Source organism: Mixophyes fleayi, chromosome 6 (genome assembly GCF_038048845.1).
Source record: "Mixophyes fleayi isolate aMixFle1 chromosome 6, aMixFle1.hap1, whole genome shotgun sequence".
Taxonomy (NCBI): Eukaryota; Metazoa; Chordata; class Amphibia; order Anura; family Limnodynastidae; genus Mixophyes; species Mixophyes fleayi.
This window is the reverse complement of record NC_134407.1, coordinates 157,139,399-157,160,850: the sequence shown is the minus strand read 5'-3', so window position 1 is coordinate 157,160,850 and position 21,452 is coordinate 157,139,399. Positions and strand designations below refer to the sequence as shown.

The 21,452-nt window shown below is 39.6% G+C and overlaps 1 protein-coding gene across 2 annotated transcripts in view; it reads right to left on the bottom strand.

Annotated features, from left to right (window-relative positions):
- Positions 1-721: 721 nt before the first annotated feature.
- ASIC2 (acid sensing ion channel subunit 2) overlaps positions 722-21,452 on the bottom strand; it is a 648,661-nt gene continuing 627,930 nt past the window's right edge. For both annotated transcript variants that reach the window (XM_075176874.1, XM_075176873.1), the window contains exons 5-10: positions 19,348-19,404; positions 11,714-11,867; positions 10,759-10,850; positions 10,059-10,138; positions 6,347-6,415; positions 722-1,153 (exon numbers count right to left, since the gene is read on the bottom strand). In XM_075176874.1, the coding sequence (XP_075032975.1) occupies positions 1,052-1,153; positions 6,347-6,415; positions 10,059-10,138; positions 10,759-10,850; positions 11,714-11,867; positions 19,348-19,404 (554 nt within the window). In that variant the 3' untranslated portion in view covers positions 722-1,051. The remainder of the gene's footprint in view (positions 1,154-6,346; positions 6,416-10,058; positions 10,139-10,758; positions 10,851-11,713; positions 11,868-19,347; positions 19,405-21,452) is intronic.

The following is a 21,452-nucleotide window of genomic DNA, read 5'->3' as shown; positions in this document are numbered from 1 at the left end:
AGAGTGCAAGTAGTTCAGGTCTGCGCACGCCAGAGGACAAGGAGCGGATATAAAGATACATGTCCTGATGAGTACCATTGTAGGTCTGCTCAGCTCTACTACACAGGACACTGCAGGTTACTTCCAATACCTGTGTGGAATATCAATTCTCAAAAAGAACGCACAGGAAAAGGAAAATATTGAATTAATGTCACCTGGTGATAATATAGGCATTAATGACAAAACGGTAATTGGTCCCTATGAGATACATTTATTAGACTGTTATTAATGTCTACTGTACATAAAATACATGTTTACAGTTGCTTCTGATTGCATACACCTGTTATAGCATGCACACACAGCCGTCATCATTAGTAAGCGGCACCTAGACCAGCCCTGTAGATGGAGCAAGACATACGGCTGAAAAACAAGTACTTTTGAGATGCCCACTTTAGGTTGTCCTTGCACTTGAAGGTGAATTGCACGTGACTGCATTCTGTGTCATATGAGTCCGTTCTGGGCTTGTGCAGAGTGATTTTGCGGATTGTACGCACAAAATTGCAGTTTATGTTCCTTGATGAATCAGGCCCACTGTGTTTAGGAGAATGCTGCTATTTAGGGCAGGGCAATACATCATGATGCCATGTTTTCTATTTGGGACCAGTGAATTATTATCATTGGCCTTTACATGTTTTTTAAATCCAATTCTATTTTCTTCCACACATACCACACAAAATACACATTAACCATTGTATGAATTTTTAATTTATCATTTTCATTTTTTTTTCTTTTTTTATAAAAACCCCCTTGTTGAACCCGCTCAGCACATGTAGCTGGACAGCGCAACATGTGTGCATTGTGTGTCTGTGAGGGGGTTTCCTCAAACATCATATGAGGATCAGTGCCATATACACTGCAGGCATGCAGGGCTGTGTACAGTTGGCAGTATACAGATTTTTCTCCATGTCTGTCCCCTCATCCCACTCTCAGGGTTCAAGGTGGGGATCTCTCTCTGTCCACCATGCTGTATCCGCTACACTTTTGGCACAAAATGAAGAGTGTTTTCAAGGCGTCAACAGGCAATTTCCTCCAGTGTCCCCAGCGTGGCCTGCAGTGGTACCGTCACAGTGTGGCTTATGGTTTCTGAATGGTTTGGCATGTTGTCACAGGTACTCTGCGTGATAAAGAAACACAGACAGTTAAACAAATCATTATTTTATAGGCTGTTACAATGGAGATCATAGATGTCAGGGGAAGGTGTCATTTGCAGACTGTCCAACTTATTTTTTGCAGATTATATCAGCAGAACAATGTGTTGCGGCATCTATACCTTGACTACCAGATCAGTTTCTATGAAGAAACCAGGAAAGGGGTATATTTAATAAACTGCAGGTTTGAAAAAGTGGAGATGTTGCCTATAGCAACAAATCAGATTGTAACAATCATTTATTTAGTACTTTCTACAAAATGACAACTAGAATCTGATTGGTTGCTACAGGCAACACCTCCCCTTTTTCAAACCTGCAGTTTATTAAATATGGAACTGGATTTATGTTCAGTACTAACTTTCCATTATATGTACACTTCTTAAAAGGTAATTCTACCTTAAAGTCTTAATTGTTCATGCATGTACCTGATTAATGAGTGCTTCCTCTTCTGCATTAGGGGGAACGAAAAATGAAATCCACAAAGGAGGACTCTGACATGCAAAGCTTGTCACAGTAGTGAGAAGTATTGGGGGACATTTATGAAACCTACTGCACAGGTAACTGCAAGCAATGTACAAACAATTTAGCAAGCATTTTACAAAACTGTATTAGGAAATTGACAGCTACAATTTGCTACACTGCTATCGGTATATACAGAACAGATGAGCAAAATTACATGATGATAATTGCGTGATGATATTTGCACAAATTCAGTTTTGCTACAGGACAGACTGTTACACGGAGGTATGATGTTCTGGTCATGCAATCTTTGTGTTTCACTTTTGCTTCATCATGCCACATTATATTTGTAAATTCACATGTGGCATAATTTATATTCTATGAATAGAGCCAAGACAATGACAATTATTTCATTCTGCTGTAGTAGTGGGTATGAATGGGGCCAGATACTGTCAATGAAACATGCAACATTTTGCAACCAAACGTGGAATGAGGCAAATGTTCCACTTAAAATGTTGCAAATATCTACTATACAGCAACTTTGTGCCACATTGTGGCAGTTATCTGCACCCCTGGTTTTCATAAATGTTCCCCACACAGTGCAGAAAAGAGAGAATGTCAAATAACCTTATACAATTATTTTGCATTTTGGGTCTTTCTGAATCCACAGCTTTGGATGGACTATGAATAGTATAAACAAATCTATTGACAATAATAAAGGAGGGGTAGTCTGAATATTTAACCTCTTCAGCAGGACTGGCCAACCAATGGCTCTCCAAGTGTTGTGAAACTACAACTCCCAGCATACCCTGCTAGGTATCGGCAGGAAAAGCATGCTGGGGCTTGTAATTTCAACAGACTTGGAGAGCCACATGTTGGCCAGTCCTACTCTACATACTACCTTTTAATTTCGCTGTAGTGCTTCTGTAAAAAGAAAAATATACACTATGTAAATATAAAATGAGCAGTACAAATATAGTCTTTTCTGTGTAAGAAGATGAATTTTATTTGACTGAGAAATATAGAGCTTTGTGTAAGCAGACAAAGGGGCCTATTTATTACATATGGAAGAGCCCTATCTCTGTGAAAATGGGTGTTTTCCGTATCTATGAAAAGCTACCTCTGCCTATAGCCCTCAGCGGCGCACGGAGGATTGTCGGGGGGGGTTTCCAAAAAGAAAAAAAAAAAACCCAGAGAGAGCTGCTGCGCATACGCAGCAGCTCAGTTTCGCCAGCGCTGTCCTATACAGCAGCCGCGGCGCTGTCTAAGAAGCGTCTGCGGCAGTGCTGTATACAATACCACTTAGTTAGCGCAGTGGCCACTTAGTTAGCGCAGGGGGGGGGGTTTCTAGAGACTCAGAAACCCCCCCTGCGTGCGCCACTGGCCCTTGCCAGTGAAGAGGTTTGCTGATTCTCTCTGGCGAAAGCTTGGTTAAGCCTATCTAGCAAGGATCATGGCAGTTCATATACCACTGCTAGCCTCCTTACAATATCATCATCTCAGGTTGACGATAGCATGAAAGGAAACAAATTATTTGTTATTTACATTTTTTTCGAATTTAAATATTTTCAAATATTTTCTTTTTCTTGTTTTACATATTACATGTTATTCATTTTGTTTCCAATGAGCTGGCTAGCTGGGTCAGCATGCACATATACCCCAAGACTGGAACAGCAAAGCAGTAGGTGAAGCCTCACTGCTCCCATCCAATATCGCTGGGTAGCTGAATTTCACTCTGCTTTTGTGATATTTTAATAATAAATTGTGGTGATAACAGATTTTCTATTGCTGCGATAAGCGGCGATAGAAAATCTGTGGTATTGCTTCAAATTAAGAGGGGCCGCAGAGAGAATAGATCATATTTCATGCTTTTAAACATGCTTAAGGAATGTCTAGAGGTTGGAAGGGCATGCTGTGGCTTTTATGTCACTCTAAGGGGGGACGTGTTTGCTACACTGAGTGGTTTCTCTCAGAAAGTGTAGGGAAATGCACAGTTAAATTACAGCTAACCATATTTCTTCTTTTTCATCCCCAGGTATATACATCAGCTGCTAATACTTTTATCCTCTCCTAATCTGAACCTCACCTTATTGTAACTTCTGCTTCACATCTGTGAAAACTGTGTTTTTTAAGTATGTAACATGTATTTGTTATCTATTGCCATTTGTGTTAGGCTGCTGATGACACAATTCTAGCCTTGCTCTCATCTAGCCTAAGACCAATCGTTTCTTTTTATATTCAGCTCACCAATCAGCTCATTTGTATTCTTCCCACCTGTACCTTAGCATTCACTGTAAAGAGGACATGTTGCAGTTTCCTACACTAATGGGTAAATTCAATTGATGATGTTGTGGTGCGCGGACATTGCTCTGAGCACATTGCTGGCAATTATGATAGGAATCTCTGCTCATTTTTGAGCAGAGATTTCTGTCACATTTCTGCCGCGAGGTGTCCCATGGATGTTCCGGAGTCTCCTTGCGTCTAAATGAATCTCCTCTAAGTGGCTTCTCTCACAAAGTTAGGGAATGCAAAGTTAAATGACACAGTTGAACAACCTCTGATATCTGACATTAAGCTTCACTTACTGCAGCCTGCCACTCCATGTCTTCATTCACAGTGCAGGACATTGTTACTTGGTCATTCTATCTTTGTTTATTTACCTGCTTCACCCTCACTCTTTACTCTACTAATATTGCACAGCATTACCTTTGCCATTGTACTGCTCAATCATAACATTATTTTGCCATAGTGTTGCCTTACTCTTGTTTTACCACTTATTGCATTGCTGATTACATTGTCATACCTCCCTGGTTACCATCCGGATTTCTACATTACCTGGGCCCAGACACTCTCATGGCCCCTATACAGTACTGGACATTTCCCCAATAGGTTTCTGCCCCATCTGGACTCTCCACCACTCTGTACCACCTAGGCCCCTGCACCACCATGGTTCCTTCTAGGCCTCTCTACATGACGGCATCAGTGTCTTGCAGACCTCTGCACCATAGTGAACCCCACTATGCCTGTTGTCCTATTTGCTCCATTGTGTCTCTTATTACTCCATTCATTTTGAATATAAGCTCTCATGGGCAGAGTCATCTGCCCTATGTCTCATGCCTGTACTCTATGTTTCATTCTGCCCACTCTCTGTTCCTGTTTTCACTTTTGCTGTATTGCTTTTGTATGCCATGTAACTTGTTCTGTTACTGGCATCCATGTATTTATTATTCAACTTTTCTGAACCGATTGTTATTATCTGTATTTACGTATAATTTTGCCGTCTGTTTTAACCCCCTATGTACGGCACTACGGAAGCCTTGTGGTGCCTTATAAATGAAAGATAATAATAATTGTTATTATTATTAATAATGTGATTACGAGAGTGTAATTTTATAATTCCATGGAGTCATCTATTTCCTGCTTCTTTATTTATTTTACTGTAAACTTATATTTCATTCACATCTCTTTTGCCTACATACTGTATATCGTTCTCTACATTTTCCCTCTTCTGCTGTCACTTCTATGCGTTCTTAAATCACTAATAACTCACCTGCATCTCCATCTTATCTCAGTTACTGTCCTCTCCGCTTTGTTAAGTCACTAGTTACACTCACCTGCAACTCTATCTTATCTCAGCTACTGTCCTCTCTAGGGAGTTGTGCTTGCCTCTAAGTTACAAAGCAATTTTCGGTCATACAATAGCCTTTACCTCATGTCACTACTAGTGCTATCACTTCAAATCCACAACTCCATTTTCAATCTTATTTGCTATCAGATTTGATTCAACTATAACTACAACTCTGAAAACATAATTGCTGTCTCCTTATCTTCTATCTCCAAGAGCTTCCGTTCACCTTCAAATACCATTTGGTTTCTTGTCTTACCAATAAAACTATGGCTGCTTTCTATTTAATACACTCTGTTGCCTTTATCATGCTAAACTGTGATTTCTTAATATAAGCTTCCTCTTATTTAAAAGTGTTTTTAAAAAAAAAAAAAAAATAGCAAGTATCATCTCTCTCTGCTTCTTGACACTTTCATGCCAGAGTGGACCACTTTGCTAGTGTAGGCATTTATTTAAACCCCAGGAGCCAGTGAGCCATTGCAATTAAGAAATATAGTGCTGGTTCCTATCTTTTGGGAGTTGTTGTTTTTTTATGTCAATGGAGTCACAACTTTTCTTGCCCCTCTAAAAGTTAATGCTCTCTCCTAGATTTGACTGTCTGGCTCTTGAATTCTAGAGTATTTTGTCTTCCCCTGAACTAAGGTATTTATTATCAATACTTTTCAAGTTATTGGGGGTAGTTGAAAAGTGCAAATCTGCAATAACCCATATTAAATTGTTTTGGTTCCTCTGATGCAGGATAGCCAACTGAAGTGCACTTAGAATGGGCTGATAGGGGTTACGTACCTCATTTAGGTACTACAGCATAAGACAGTGCTTAATAATGCCATGGTGCACATCCAGATAACAATTTGAAGAGAAAGGTGACTTTTAAGTATGATCATTCATTATGGTTTTTAAGCTGTATGGTGAGGGATTGTCCTTACATGTGAACCTATAGTTATATGATCTCTTTGTCTAGCTTCTGACAAGCTCACATGTATGTGATCTCACTGCCATATATATGCCTATATCTACTCATCTTGTCTGCTATCAATCCATTATGCATTATACCCATCACTGAGCATAAACTCACCAGATCCTCTGTACGTCCTCCTTCTTCATTCTCCCTGCCCAGGAGATCTAACAGCTTCTCCTTAATCAGCTAGAAATCAACAATATTGGTTAGGTCAGTATTAGAGAGGGACATCAACATATCCAGATAAAACAATTAATAAATGGTTAATAAAATAAACCGTACCCCCAATTCACATAATCCCCCTTCCCCATTCCACCTACTCACATTCGACCAGTCCACTTCCCTTTCCAATTCCACAGGACAGTTTGGAGGTATGTGAATACAGCTGTATGCCTTGTATGATGATAACAACCACCAGTACAAACCTTGATCATGAAATCTATTGGCTACTTTTTAACCTCTCACCCACAAAGCAATGTTTTGCTGCATAGTGCTAAATGATAAAACTCCCCTCCACATAATAGGTGGATATATTTTAAATAAGGGATATTTTTTGAAAGTGGCCATCTTCCTTACACAACATTTACAGAAATGGCACATAGCTTTGATTCAGTATTTTTTCTGTTTTAAGTCTCTTGCGTCAGGCATTAATAGTTTGACACATTGGTGTCCAAAGCAAAGGCATAAGATATGTATTGCAAAAAAATGCATTAATGTGTTTATTTCCAGTTGCACAACGTATCATCAAGCAGCGGCATACTTGTGACACCATTCATCATCATCTAATGTTGATGATTTATGATGAATGGCGTTTTAGAGTAAAAAAAAACCTGAAATAACAACTACCCCCCACATCCACAAAGTGATCCAAGCACTAGTGTATATCCTGGGCTGGCTGAGCAATTGTAGGGTACAACCAGCATGGGGTACCCCTGCAAAAGCCATAACAAGCACTGGGCTATGACAGACTGGTCTGGTGACCAGCATTGTAAGGTCCACCTGCTATAATGCCACACAGCCACAATCAGCCCGCAACTCTAAGAAAAAACAGCTGCATATTGAAAGTAGTGGGGTTCCTCCTAACACCCCGGCCATTGGGTGCTAAGGGTAATAATGGTTCAGTGTCAGAAATCAGCATTTATCTGTGGTCCTACTAGTCCCAGCAAGCCCTGGCACCAACAAACTGCTTGGGTGTGTCAGCATACCCATGTCTGGTAGTGCATGCTGGAGCTTGTAAAAATAGAAGTTCCAACATACCCTAGCACCTAAGACACCCTGAAACCTGTACTGCTATAGAAAAGCAATACTACTGATTTATGCAAAGTAGCTTTGTTCTGAATAGACAGAGTGTGAGAAATCCACTCTGATTGGTTAGTATAAGTTAAACTCTAATGCACTACATTAGTACAATTTAATCCACTGATAATATACAGAGTGGCTTCATTTTGATTGGAGTGTGAGAAAGCTGGTCTGATTGGTTCATTGTGTTAAGACCTCAATCAGAATGTATCTCTTACTCTCTGACCTCAATGTAAAGCTGCTATGTGTTGGTTAGTTAATGAAAGGCCATTCACAAAGGAGATCCACAAGAAGCAGTATCTGTCATATGTTGGGTTTGTTATTTCTTTTCCTTATGGATTATAAAGTTGTAAGAAAGAAGTGGATTCTCTCCATGCATTTCGCCTACAATAAATTGGTCAAAAAGGATTTTGGGGAGTTTATTTCAATAAAATATTTTGTCACAGTATTTGTGGATTTTTCTTAACAGTCTTTTTTCTCTGTGGCACTACAGGTCCCAGCAGGTGCGGTATACCAGGGCATTAAATGTTCATAGTCTTACAAACTGCCTTGTAAACATGCAGTTTATCAATGCCAAGTTTTGCTGGGACCAGTAGTGCCACAGAAAAAATTGCTGATTTCTGGTTTCATTTATGTACCCAAACACCCACTGTCAGGTGTGATGCAAGAAACCCCAGGGCAGTAGCCCATGTCCACCTTTTTTTAACATTGATCATCAGCATCAGCACGTATATTTGTATCAGGGTTACAGCACCGGCAACAGATATGACTCCTGACAATCATATCTTGAGCAGTGTCCACCTCTAAGTCAAGAGCAAATTACACTCTATCAAAATGCCCGGGAGACTCCCAAAGTCAGGGTCGCAAACTTAGAGAAAAGCAGGCCATTCTCCCGCATCCAGCACACTTCCTAGTGAAGTGAACAGGATGGACGCCTCAATGACACGATTTGCGGTGAATCGTGTGCCCCTTCCCTTCCCCGTTCTGCTTCTCCAGGAATACGCAAAAAACAGAATAATTGGACGCAGGATACACATTTTCTGTGCACATGTGCAGCATGAAAAAGTTTTTTTTTTACACTTAATAACCAGCCTTGTGTCCAATCATAAATGACCCCCATTTTTGCCATGGCCTAAAACTGTTGCAAAATGTCATATTTTTGTAAAATGTGTCTCAAGCTCTGCAATGCAGTCCCACCAACACTACTCTCCCGATTGTAAGCAGGATTTCAGAGTATTGCAGTTAACTGATTCTCTTCTATAAACATACTTGCTAAACTTTTCAAGTTGGCCTCCAGGAGCTCCCGGGAGAATAGGTTGTTGTGTGGGGGCGGGGCTCGATGAATCATGTCCTATTTAGGTCCACCCACTGCTCTGAAATGTCGGCATTTACATCATTACATAGAGGGGATGTGGTTTAACAGAGCGATCACATCATTAAGCTCCACCCCAAAACGATCCGGGAGGATGCCTACTCTATCGGGAGACTGGGAGGACTCTCTGAAATTCAGGAGCCTCCCAGAAATTCCATAAGAGTATTCAAGTACGCCTATATAGCATTTAGTTAAAATACTTCTGTACAGAAAAGTACTACTTCCCTATCAAGAACTTGTAAATCCCTCCCCTCCCTGACTAGCACTAACTTTTGAGTCACTCCAGTGCACCTGTACTTGATGAACCGTCACCGATTTCCATAATCCATGAAATTTGCCAAGCTTTATGGTGAGCATTTGTTGTTATTTCACATACATTAAGTAATTCATTTCCATTTTCTATATGTTAACATTTAAAATAATGATATTGGAATGATATAGGTATGGAAAGCTCAGTGCACACAAATTATGGCCTTTGTGCTTAGTAAATGCCCGCTGTATGTATGCAGAGACAGTCCAAAATAAATTACTGGCCCTCTCTCCAAACAAACTATAATACTGTTAAAAAAATTAGAATAGTTTAGTTTATTTAAAAACTGTTTATCCACACATATTCTGCTAATGGTATACTAAAGTGTATACTAAAGTAATTTCCATATTCTACAGAGACAAGGCCTCTTACCACATTATAGGTTTGTATTACTAATTTTGTGCTTTGGCACTTCGCATGTAGCATAACAGCAGAATAATCACATGATGATGAGTGCAAAGCAGTCAGATAGAGGCAAGACAATGTACTCTGCTAGTTTCATAGAATGCTGGTAAAGTCACCTGTCAAGGCCACATGGAAAAGAACTGATGATTTCTGCTCGATTTTTAATGAGTGTATGGATTTTGTACAACTAAATACGTAATTTACTCAAATTATGTTTGTTGTTTTGTTTCTTATGCGATAACTCTCACTCTGCCAAATTGAGTTGTAAATGATTTGTACTCAGAGCTATAAGGAAATCGACACTGAACATTTATCTATTAGTTGCTGATGCTGTGTAGGTGTACACGGTCACAGATATAGGCTTGTGCTTACTTTACAACTCGCTAAAGTCAGAGCAGACATTCTCTTTGTAACACTAGGCAATGGGCAGTTCTGTTATTCACCTCGTAGATGTAGTCAAACAGTTCCAAGATTGTCAGGATACTGGCTCCTATAAATAGCCCCATCTGACCCCCAATGTCACCTGTGGGTGGAGATGGGACAGAGTCAGTGACACTAGCTGATTGGCAACCACACTACAGTCTCAAGTTTAGACATTGCAAATGCTTATAAAGTATAATAAAACCATTATTAGTTTTAACATATTGATCTATTAAGGAACTTTATTAATGCTTAGAAGGGATTACCACCTTGAGACGTGCTGGACTTATGATCTTGTACATGTTCCCCGCAACTCTTACTAACTCCATTGCTTTTTCTCTCTAGCTTCATTCTGTGGTTAAGGATATGTGTTTGTATCCATAGACCAATTTGTTTGTTCCCATCGGAGCAGGTCTGCAGCACAGCTCATATGGGATGGATGCTACTGTGCCCAGAGAACAGCTTTGTGTCCTCTCCCCACCTGACTAAAATAAACACTTGACCATTTCATACACATAATTAAAAAAAAAACCATGAAGCAATGTACTTAGTCAAAGTTGCAGAAGGGAACGTACCAGCAAATAAGCAAAAAGGTGAACACTCGTTAAAGATCCAGTAACACAAAGATTGTAACACTCTTCTTCTTTTCAGGAACAATATGTCCCTTCCTGGGAATTGTCACATAGCTATACACCCTTTCAGTTAGAACATATAAATACTCACCGAGCAGCCCAGCCACTTCATATGCTTTTCTCTGCTCGATGATTTCATAATTCAAAGCTTCAAAGAACACATCCAGGACAAGAATGTTCTCCCTGTTTAGAAGGGAAAGCAATGGAAATGTTTATTAGCGGGGAGCCTCTTAATGTGTACCCACCATCTAAAAGTAGTGGAGGCAAACATTTTATGGGTTGAGTCAATATTCAAGATATACATTTACAAGGAAGTAGTGATGTCTTTGGTTCCTGGTGAATTAGTAGGTTGCATTGTTATAGCTATTGGTCATAAAGGGCCTTAGTGATGTTGCTAACCCAGTAAATTGTGTGGGCCGAAGGCTTTGAGTATTGACCTCTTCCTTTGTGATAAGCATGACTGGGTACACTCTTTATTGCTTACAGGCTCAAAGGCAGTCCAAACGTGAGAATTCAGCACCAGGTGCTTAAGACTAGTATCATTTTGATACTCTAGATAGAATATCTTAAATTAAATTTATAGAATCTGTGTTATGTTATAAAAAGAAGTCTTAAAGACCTTGCAAAACATGATGACGATCTTACACCATCATGCTGAATACAGTTAGTCGAGTTGTGCAGTTATTTTGCAGTTACTAATTTCTTCATCTGTGCCTACGAGAACCATGTCAGGTCTTTATTTCAGCATATATTACTCTAGTACATAGAGCGTGTTGGATCCATGTTGCTCTTTGATTCTATTGCTGTTTTGTGAAGACATCTACTGTAATTGTACCTTGCAATTTGATCAGTATGTAGAACATACCATTTAGGTCAACTCTGAACTCATAAAGCAGAAAATGTTTATCATTAACTTGCAGACACTAGTTTAGTGTTTATTTGGTGTAGTAGCATCATGTGTATTTACATAATTATGTGTATAGTTCTAAGCTTCCCCTTATTCCGACAGTATCATAGTGCAGACAGCTTATTACAACACAACGTACGAAATGTACTTCTCCGACTTGTTAAGCTTCTTCTCCAAATACTTGGTAGACGTCTTGCTTGGGATTTTCACCATGGACAGTTCCTTGTTGTATCTGGTAAGATTACATGGCATTGTGCACACACAGTATCCTCCATCCTTCTCCGTTAGTAAACCTTCAAAGACAGGAGAACAATGAACAGAACTGGCGTCTCTTAATGTTTCCCTTGTGCAATCTGTTCAGACTGGCAAGGATAGGAGAGGCACAATGTATAAGTAATGGAAAAATCAATGGTGAGAACAAATTGACTGAGACTACATGACGATGGGAGAAGAGAACTACATTAATGGATGTGTGCTGGATAGAGGGGAGAAAAGGAGATTTTGTGTTAAACTTGTGTTTTATTAGATTTTGTATTCTATTTTGTCATCAAACTAGCTTGAGTTTTTATTTTGTTGCATAAAATACATAGCATGTGTATTTAACCAAATGTACACTATGGGGCCTATTTATTAGCAACAAAATATCTTGTCACCACTATTTATTAATATCATCAAAAAGGGTTAACTTACTACTTCACCTGCTGATATGTGAATTGCGCGAGGTATCTAGCTGTCTTGTGCATGTGTAGCGGAACTGCATAGCCAATTTTGCATGACTGCAGCATTGTATGACACTGGTGAACTAAGTATGCCAGTCTGTAGTAGATTTAGTGGTAGCTCGGTGAAGTTGTTAAATATTCTTTGGCTTGCCAGTGCTAAAGGTGGGTCTGAGAAATCGTTCCTATGTGAGGGTGTCTTATTGTACCTAAGTATCCCAGTGGGGAGAAGATGTAGTGGTAGATGGACAATCCATGCCCTGAGAGAAAAGCCCTCAGAACTAGTTATTGCTTGATACTCTTTGCTAGAGAATATAAAACATTCCCTTAGCTCTATTATACCTTTTAGGCCTTTATGTAATAATAATATCGCAACCGGTTTTCCCTGGTTTTAATTTTATTTTGTGGAATTGAGCATTAAATTAAGCTGAACATAAAAGAAATGAATTAAAGGAAATTTCAAAGATCATGAGTCTGCAAAATGCATCATAAAGTAATTATTCAATAAGGCCATAAAAATGCAGAAATTAAATTTTTTTTTTGTCCAGGTTCATCCATGACCCCCATTGTTTATATATTAGAGGTTGGGGATGATGTTCAGGCATTCTGTTCTAGAAGTTTGAAAAGAAAGATGGACCCCGCCACTCTATCTTTGTGAGAGGTATTAAAAGGCAATTGCCAAAAGTACTTTAGCATAAAGCCAGCCCAACAAGTATTTATAAGTGAACCACTTTTTATATGGATGACATGTTAATGGAATTTATATAGTGCTCTTTATTCGTCAAATAAAGCACATTTATTCGTCATCAAATAAAGCACATTTTAAATGTATTTTTTTTTCTGAAAGAAGAAAATATATGCAATCTATTGATCAGGATGTAATGAATCCAAAATATATATCTCTCTTCCATGAATGATCAGACATAATTACCCTGATAGAAGTTGCAATGAATAAACTTGCACATAATTAAACTGGTTGAAAAAAAAATAAAAAATAAATCCAGATTTGAGGCAAAAACAATTACACCCTAATTAAAGAGATGTTTCAAAATAATAAACATCAAGAAATGCAATTTAATTTGCCTAAACAGCAGAAATTATCTATAGCCAGAGGTGTTAATGAGTATACAAAATCAGGTTTCATGTAATATTAGGGTTATTAACAACATTAACAGAATAGTTATGCTCATGTTCAGCACAAAACATGAAGTTAATCAAACGTGTATTATTTAAATGAAATGTGTGTATTATTTTTATCAATGTTCATTAGGTTAGATCCACAGTTCTTGTCACTACACATTAAGCAATGTTATTTTTCCGGTGTAATGCAATGTAATATTAGGGCACAGCTTAGACTGAGTATAAGGAGGTGAAACTGTTCATTTCTTTACAGAAGCTTTTAGTAACCTGGGGCTCTCCAGCGGTTGTGGACCTACAATTCGCTATGGTAGATCTCTATATGCTGGACAGCCCCACTCACTCACAAGATCTACCTTTATCCATTGAACTTATTCATCCATTAGCTTTATTCTTTTACATCCTTTCTTCTTATGATTATAAGGTGCAGTACCTGACTTGTATGACAGGTTATTTTTAGAAGAATCACTTTGTTCTCCAAGTCATTAGATGATAAGATGATACAGAAAATATACAGTTGTTGTTGTTGAACTCCAAACTAAACCTAACCTGGGAAAATCACTGGTGAAATAATTCAGATCCAATGGAGCGCAACCTATGCTGTTTACATAGGTCAAGACATTGTTTTTTCCCTGAGAAAACTCTCATGTGGATGTATGTACAAACAGACATTTCCCCTACTGTATTTTAAGATCCTCAGCTTAAACCTCAATGTATGTAATTCGAAAGAAGAACACTGAGGAATATCAGAATGATTCATATGTTATTTTACGTGCTTATGATTTCAGATGGCTACAAACTGTAACCATAGCCCTAAAATCATTTGTCTTCTAAATGTGATAAGCCCTTACTGTTATTATTTACATATGATTTTAGCAGCTCACATCTGAGCATGGAGCTGAAGATGTGGGAGGATGGGTCTGGAGCATTATGACCTCCACTGCCAAGCCCCCTAGTGCCCCTGACTGTATTTAACTAACATTGATTTAAAACCCCTGTATCTCTTAAACATGTGACAAGCTACAATAATTTAGTGGCATTACTGTGAAAGTCAGACTATATTGCCTATGATATTTAGTACATACTTGCCAACTCTCCGGGAGACTCCTGGATTCCGGGTGGGTCTCCCAGACTCCCGGGAGAGTATGGCAGTCTCCCACATCTGCTGACTTCCTAGTGCAGTGGGCAGAATTAGATCCAAAATCCTGCGATTCTCTGAGAATCGTGGCATTTGGCGCGATTTTCTGAGCCCAGCACGCCCACCTCCCCCCCAGCAGGTCCCGGAGGCCGACTTGCATAAGTTGGCAAGTATGATTTAGTATTGTATAGTAAAGTGTGATGCAGTAAATGGGAGTCCGAGATTGAATCGAATTATCCAAAAATATACACATTTCTTTTAAATATGTATTCCGGATTGCTAATTCTAGGAAGTAAATTAAACTTCAATGCTTATATAAGGCAATGGAAATGGAAAAGCTAAGTGCAAACATATTCATGTTTGCATAAGTTAACTAAATATCCTCAACATTTATTCCCTGTTAGTAAAAAACACTTGGCACTTTCACTATATCCAAAGCCTTATATTTAAATTGCCCATAATGTTAATCTCAACGCTATTTGCAACATTCTTGTAACTGCTTTGCAACTTTTTGCAAAAATTTTAATTTAAATTAAATTTTAATTTCACAAAATCTTTTTTTAGCAGCTTGAGACATTTTAACACAATTGCCAATTTACTAACACTAAAAGGATAGTTTACAAAAGGATTGCTTCTTACATAGCCTTTTTAAATGCCTCTATTGGTGTTTTGCCTCCATCTGCCATATGCGCATAATCCATATAATATAATTATGTAATATCAGTACGTCTTATGTCAGTTCCTTGTAAACTCTGTGTAGAAGGGCATAATTCTTTCACTGACATATTCTATTATGTAAACTCTTTTTACATGACAACAAGAAGCTCTTAATATTTTCTTTTACAAAAACATTCCACTGAACATTTCAAAAGGAAAAACGAATAAAAATAGGCCACACCCTGACCAACCAGATTTGGGGTATAGATACATGGCGGTGTTTCGGCAGGTCACTTTTATTTCACTAAAATCCTGACTGTCCTTTGGAAATCGGGACTATGTAAAACTCTTTACTGTAAGATAAATGGTAGTCCAATATTTATGTAATTGTACTATATTAAAATTGTGCCATTCCGATTTGCTGAAAGGTATGTGAAAGGATTGCACACATACGTGCTTCTTCTAAAGGCCCTCTAACTTAATGTTTAAATCTTTGCCATATGACTTATCGAATGCAGTTATAAGTTATGTGGTAAATGGCTATATGATAATTCTGGGATTGTGCCTGCTCAAAATATTTGTAAAACTGTCCATTTGAAGGGTCGCCATTGTTTTTGCTGTCTTTCCAGATAAGACCTTGTCCTGTATATGTGTGCTTTCACCTCTATCTTAACAGTCCTCTTCCTTAATGCATGTTGAAGTATTCTGAGGATACAACTCATAGTTAGGATGGCCAGAGCCGTAACTAGGGTGGTGCGGGCAGTGCCGTCCCCCAGGGCGCAAGCCCAAGGGGGCGCAGCAGCTGCCCGCTACCTAGCCCTATCTTCAGCCTTTTATCTCCGCAGTGGAACGCATGTGCGTTCCACCAACAGGAAGTTCGGCATTTGGAACGCAAACTTGCGTTACAAATGCAGAACTTCCTGTCGGTGGAACGCACATGCGTTCCACTGCGGAAAGTTAATCTCTCTCTCTCATCACGTGCGTGTGTATTGCAGTCACGCCACATCCAGGAGGTTATCACCCTCCAATTTATTTAGGTGAGGTAACAAGCTCTGCAGATAGAAACCGGACACAGAAAGGGATATACTGCCACTAACTGTAAGTGAACGTTTCCACTATTCCTGGACACCTATGCCAATATTCAGGATTTACAAACATTAGGAGGAATGTTCATTTAGGACATTGTTTATAAATAGAACCTTTGTGAATTTTAACTGGTTGTCTTCTGTTAACCATTTCACATGTTTGCCTCAGTGCTGAACACTGATAAGAAATAACTTTCATTTCATGTGGTGCATAATATTACAGAGACTTATAAATGTATACAATTGTGTTTTATGTATGTTTTTTTTCTGGACAGAATTGTATATTATGTAAGTTTAATTTAACCAAACATTTGAAGTAATGTGTAATTAATATCCAATAAAAGATAATTTTTAATATTATATTGGTTTAGTTAGATTGCAAACAATAATACACTATATTCACTTTATAACATTTGCGCCTGGGAAAACCTACATTTTATTATATACATAATATGCGCCCACCATTCAAATCTATTAGTATCCTTTAATCGATTCCCACATATGTTTTGTAAATTTCCTTATATCTTAAATAACGGATATATATATATATATATATATATATATAAAATCATGCATTTGCAAATATGTGTAACAGAATTCTTTCAGTAAAGTGCTAGCCACACCCCCACATTATGTTGGCCACACCCACTTGGCAAATGCCACCCCCACTTAGATGGGGGGCGCCGGTGCCCTGTCTCGCCCAGGGCACTAAAATGTCTAGTTACGGCACTGAGGATGGCAGTTACCATCTGTCTGATTCAACTCACTCAAGTAGACCAGAGTATATCCAAAATAAGGCTTTATTACAACAGCACAACACCAAAAGACGTTCACAAGATACAGGGTAAATTGTAGCATTTATCCTCCAGCAGCCTCTTGCAGTCACCACTCCAAAGTAATAACCTCAGTCTCTTTCAGAGTCTTATCCTCCAGCAATATTACCACTACCATTTAGCTAGACAACTACCATGTCGCCCAGAGTGGGATACTGGCTCACACAGACCCTGTCCTGGTAGGGTTTCCTCCAGCAGCACTACAATGCCTGCCCAGAGTCCTTTTTACTGATGTCTTGTACACTAGGATGCTCCAAGCTAGAATAGCTCTCTTGGCATTCTGCTCTCTCTATATTCTTGGCTGTATACACAGGGAGTAAGGTCAAATGTCTCACTCCTCCCCCTTACAGCAGGGGTCTATCAGTGGACACTTTAGCTGTTAGACATATTGTCTCTGTTACCTTGATTATACAAATGGTATGGCTTGACTCATTTAGCTATCTGGCTGAATACACTAAACAAAGGGTTACAATATAACATCAAGGAATGACAATGAAACAACAAGACATTTGACACACTGTATCTGCCACATTACACAATCTGAGTCTGTGATACATTTTGATACAATAACATTTATATTGATACATGTTAATACATTCCCAAAGCTATTTTCAGCCAGTATATTACTGTGGAGGCACATTGCATATCATCTAGAAGTTCTTACCTAATTACCTCTCAGATTACCTGTTGACCCAGCTAATTAACTTGAGCTGCCAGCTAGTTAACTCAGACATTGTTCTGATTACAAACCAAATCTAAGCTGTACCTCATAGCAATGGACATTTGAGACATTTTTCCTCTGTGATCGGTACTAAATGCCCCATGGGCCTGAACTATGGACCGATCCTGATTTTCGGGTGGGTTATTCTGGACACTGTACAGAGTAACCCGTCCAACCAAGCACATTCATCTACCACCCCAGTCTTATATTACCTATTTGCTAGGCCTGCATCCTTTCTATATCTGGATCTAGTAACTGGGCTTCTTGCAAACTAGATTTATCCTCTTCCCCCAGGACTAACCACCCACAGGATGGTCTTGGCTACTCACCCCCAGAGGCCCAGAGATGGAAAAGAGAGGTGGCTGACACCCAGTTGTCACTGGTGTGTAGGGGTGGATGTTCTTCCTCTGCCTGATGCTCAACTTTCTATGGGTATCTTTTCCAACAGAATAATTCCCGATGTATTGCCCCAAATCATTGCCCATAATCACCTCATTGGACATTCCCGCCATAACTCGACTTCCAACAGGTTGTTACAATGGCTCCAATGCAGCTGGACTTGGGCTGTTGGAATCTCTTACAAACCAAATCTAAGCTGTACCTCATAACAATGGACATTCGAGACAAAGGGTAATTACATTACCTAACACAAGCAAAATGACTTCTGCTGTCCTGTTATTTTCACACAGTATTGCAATATTCTTTACATTTCTAATACATACAATATTGCAGGTAATAGCAAGGGCAAAATGTACCTAATAACATGAAATAATAATAAACATAATACACCGATGCTCTGGTGTATATACTTAGACCATACTTGCCAACTCTCCCGGAATGTCTGGGAGACTCCCGAAATCCTGGACAGTCTCCCGGACTCCAGGGAGAGCAGGCAAGTCTCCCTCATCCAGCAAATACCTGGCCAAAATAACGCATTTTGCTGTGAATCGCGTCATTTTGGCCTCTCCCCCCACATCAAAACAGTGTTTTTCGACGTGAGGGGCGGTGCCAAAATGCCCCGATTGACCGCGCCACGCCCCCTCCCACCGTTTAGTCACGCCCCCTGTTTGGGATCTCCCGGACTTCAGTGCCTAAAAGTAGGCAAGTATGACTTAGACTGGGCAATGATTAAAAAGTACATTTAACCAAGAGAAACGGGTGATGAATAAAACGTTCTCAGTCCAGTTTCTTGACAAGTATATTACACTTTCTTATTAATTATTTGTTTAGAGTGCGTGGGAAGAGGATGGAACAGAAAGGGACTCACTGTCTCTCACTAAAATGTCTACATAAAAATAGATACATGTTTTTACATTAACTTTCCTGTACAGACCACAAAGTTAAACATTTTCAGTTAATATCCCTTTAAATGTGCAGCATATTGTTTGTGTATCATACAGGTCTTATGTTGTGTTATTGTGTCTTGTATTGTGTTTGTGTTATATTTTATATGTATTGCTTATTTAATGGCAGGTGTAGGACTCACTCAGTGCAGGCTCAGCACATTCCTTGTACTGCTCTGGGGTGCAAAACGGGGCATCACCTGGAAACAGACAGATATTGTACATCACAAACATGTAATAGAACATTCACCTAGATTCCTCCCTCTCCACTGTGACCTAAAGCACTATCACCTAAAATGCATATGTATCTGTGTAACACAGTGCCAAAGTGAGTGTAAGTGGCTCCATAGGAGAATGTTTCCATATACTCTAGCAATGTTAGAACTCATATGACATATAAATCTAATAAAAGTTGGTAGCACGCAATAAAAGTGGGTAGTGCAGGTTCCCTCCCCTCCACCAGTCAGAGCTCCTCTTACAGCAAACCACAAGCTGAGGTCCTGAAGTCAAGAGATTGTACCTTATGATTGGTTCTCCCACTCACACACTCCCTCTGCTGCCATTTAAAGTTGGCAAACTAAATTAAAGCCTGAGAAAAAATACCTGGAGCTCTGGCTGAGTGATGATGGGGGGTAAGAAGTCTTGCAATACTACATTTTACTAGGTTTTAGGGCAGCTTTGTCATCCTTTTACTAATACTTTTACATTCCAAGGCATTAAAAAAAGGCAAATTTACTGCTGTCAATGCATTATGAAATCATATTCTATATCACTGTTTACTTCAAGATTTTGCAGGCAATTAATGGTGATCCATCTGTTATGAATCTAACCATAAACTAGAAGCAGCGTCGGACTGACCCGCCGGGGAGCTGGGGTATTTCTCGGTGGGCCCCGATGCTTCATAGCAGGTGCGGGGGGGACTTGATCTCGGGTGCGGGAACGTGGGAGACGTGATCAGGGGAGGTGCTCACGGGAGGGCGTGGCCATGGAGGGGGCGTGGAGAAAATGCTCAAAAACATTGGTGGCCAGTGGAACAGCAAGAGGCAGCCAATCGCTAGGCTGCCTGTTGCTGTATGGGGTCCCAAAGTGCTGTGCGACAGTCAGGAAGTCACTTAGGGGGGTCTGCCTATACTAAACTATAGGGGGGCTGCCTATACTAATCTATAGGAGGGCTGAATATCTATACTAAACTATAGGGAGGGGGGCTGCCTATCTATACTAAACTATAGGGATCGGAGATGCCTATCTATACTAAACTATAGTGAGAGGACTACCTATGCTAAACTTTAGTGAGGGGGGCTGCCTATGCTAAACTATAGTGAGGGGGGCTGCCTATGCTAAACTATAGTGAGGGGGACTGCCTGTGCTAAACTACAGTGAGGGGGGCTGCTATTTGCTAAACTATAGGGAGGGGGGGCTGCCTGTACTAAACTATAGGGAGGGGGGGCTGCCTGTACTAAACTATAAGATGGGGGGCTGCCTGTGCTAAACTATAGGGAAGGGGGGCTGCCTATGCTAAACTATAGTGAGGGGGGACTGCCTATGCTAAACAATAGTGATGGGGGGCTGCCTATGATAAACTATAGTGAGGGGGGCTGCCTATGCTAAACGATAGTGAGGAGGGGCTGTCTATAATAAACTATAGTGAGGGGAGCCTGCCTTTGCTAAACTATAGTGAGGGGAGCCTGCCTTTGCTAAACTATAGTGAGCGGGGGACTGGCAATGCTAAACTATAGGAAGGGCAGCTGCTATAATGTGTGAGGGAATTGTAGGGGGGCTGTCTTAATAGTACATGGGTGGAAGGTAGGGTATTCATTTAATGGTGTCATTTAGGTGGGGGCTAATTATTTAATGGATGCTATTTTATTTGTGGGGTGATAGTGGGGCAATTTAATTTATTGGTTGGGCCTATTAAATTAAGATGACGGGACCTTTAATTTAATGCTGGAGTGGTTTAGGTCTATAATTGAATGTCGAGCTGAGTGTGGGAAGCAGGGCTATCTATTAAATATGAATATTAATTATTTAATGCTGGTAATGGCCGTGGGAAATGGTTGTATTAAACGTAAATGCTATTAATTTATTGCTGGGGCTGTTTGGAGGGAGGGTAATAGGTTTATTTATTAAATTAGAATACTATTAATTTAATGTTGGGGTTGGTTGGAGGGAAATAAATCTATTTATCAAATGTGAGTACTATTACTTTAATGTTGGTGCTGGAGAGAGGCCTTATTATTAAATATGGGTG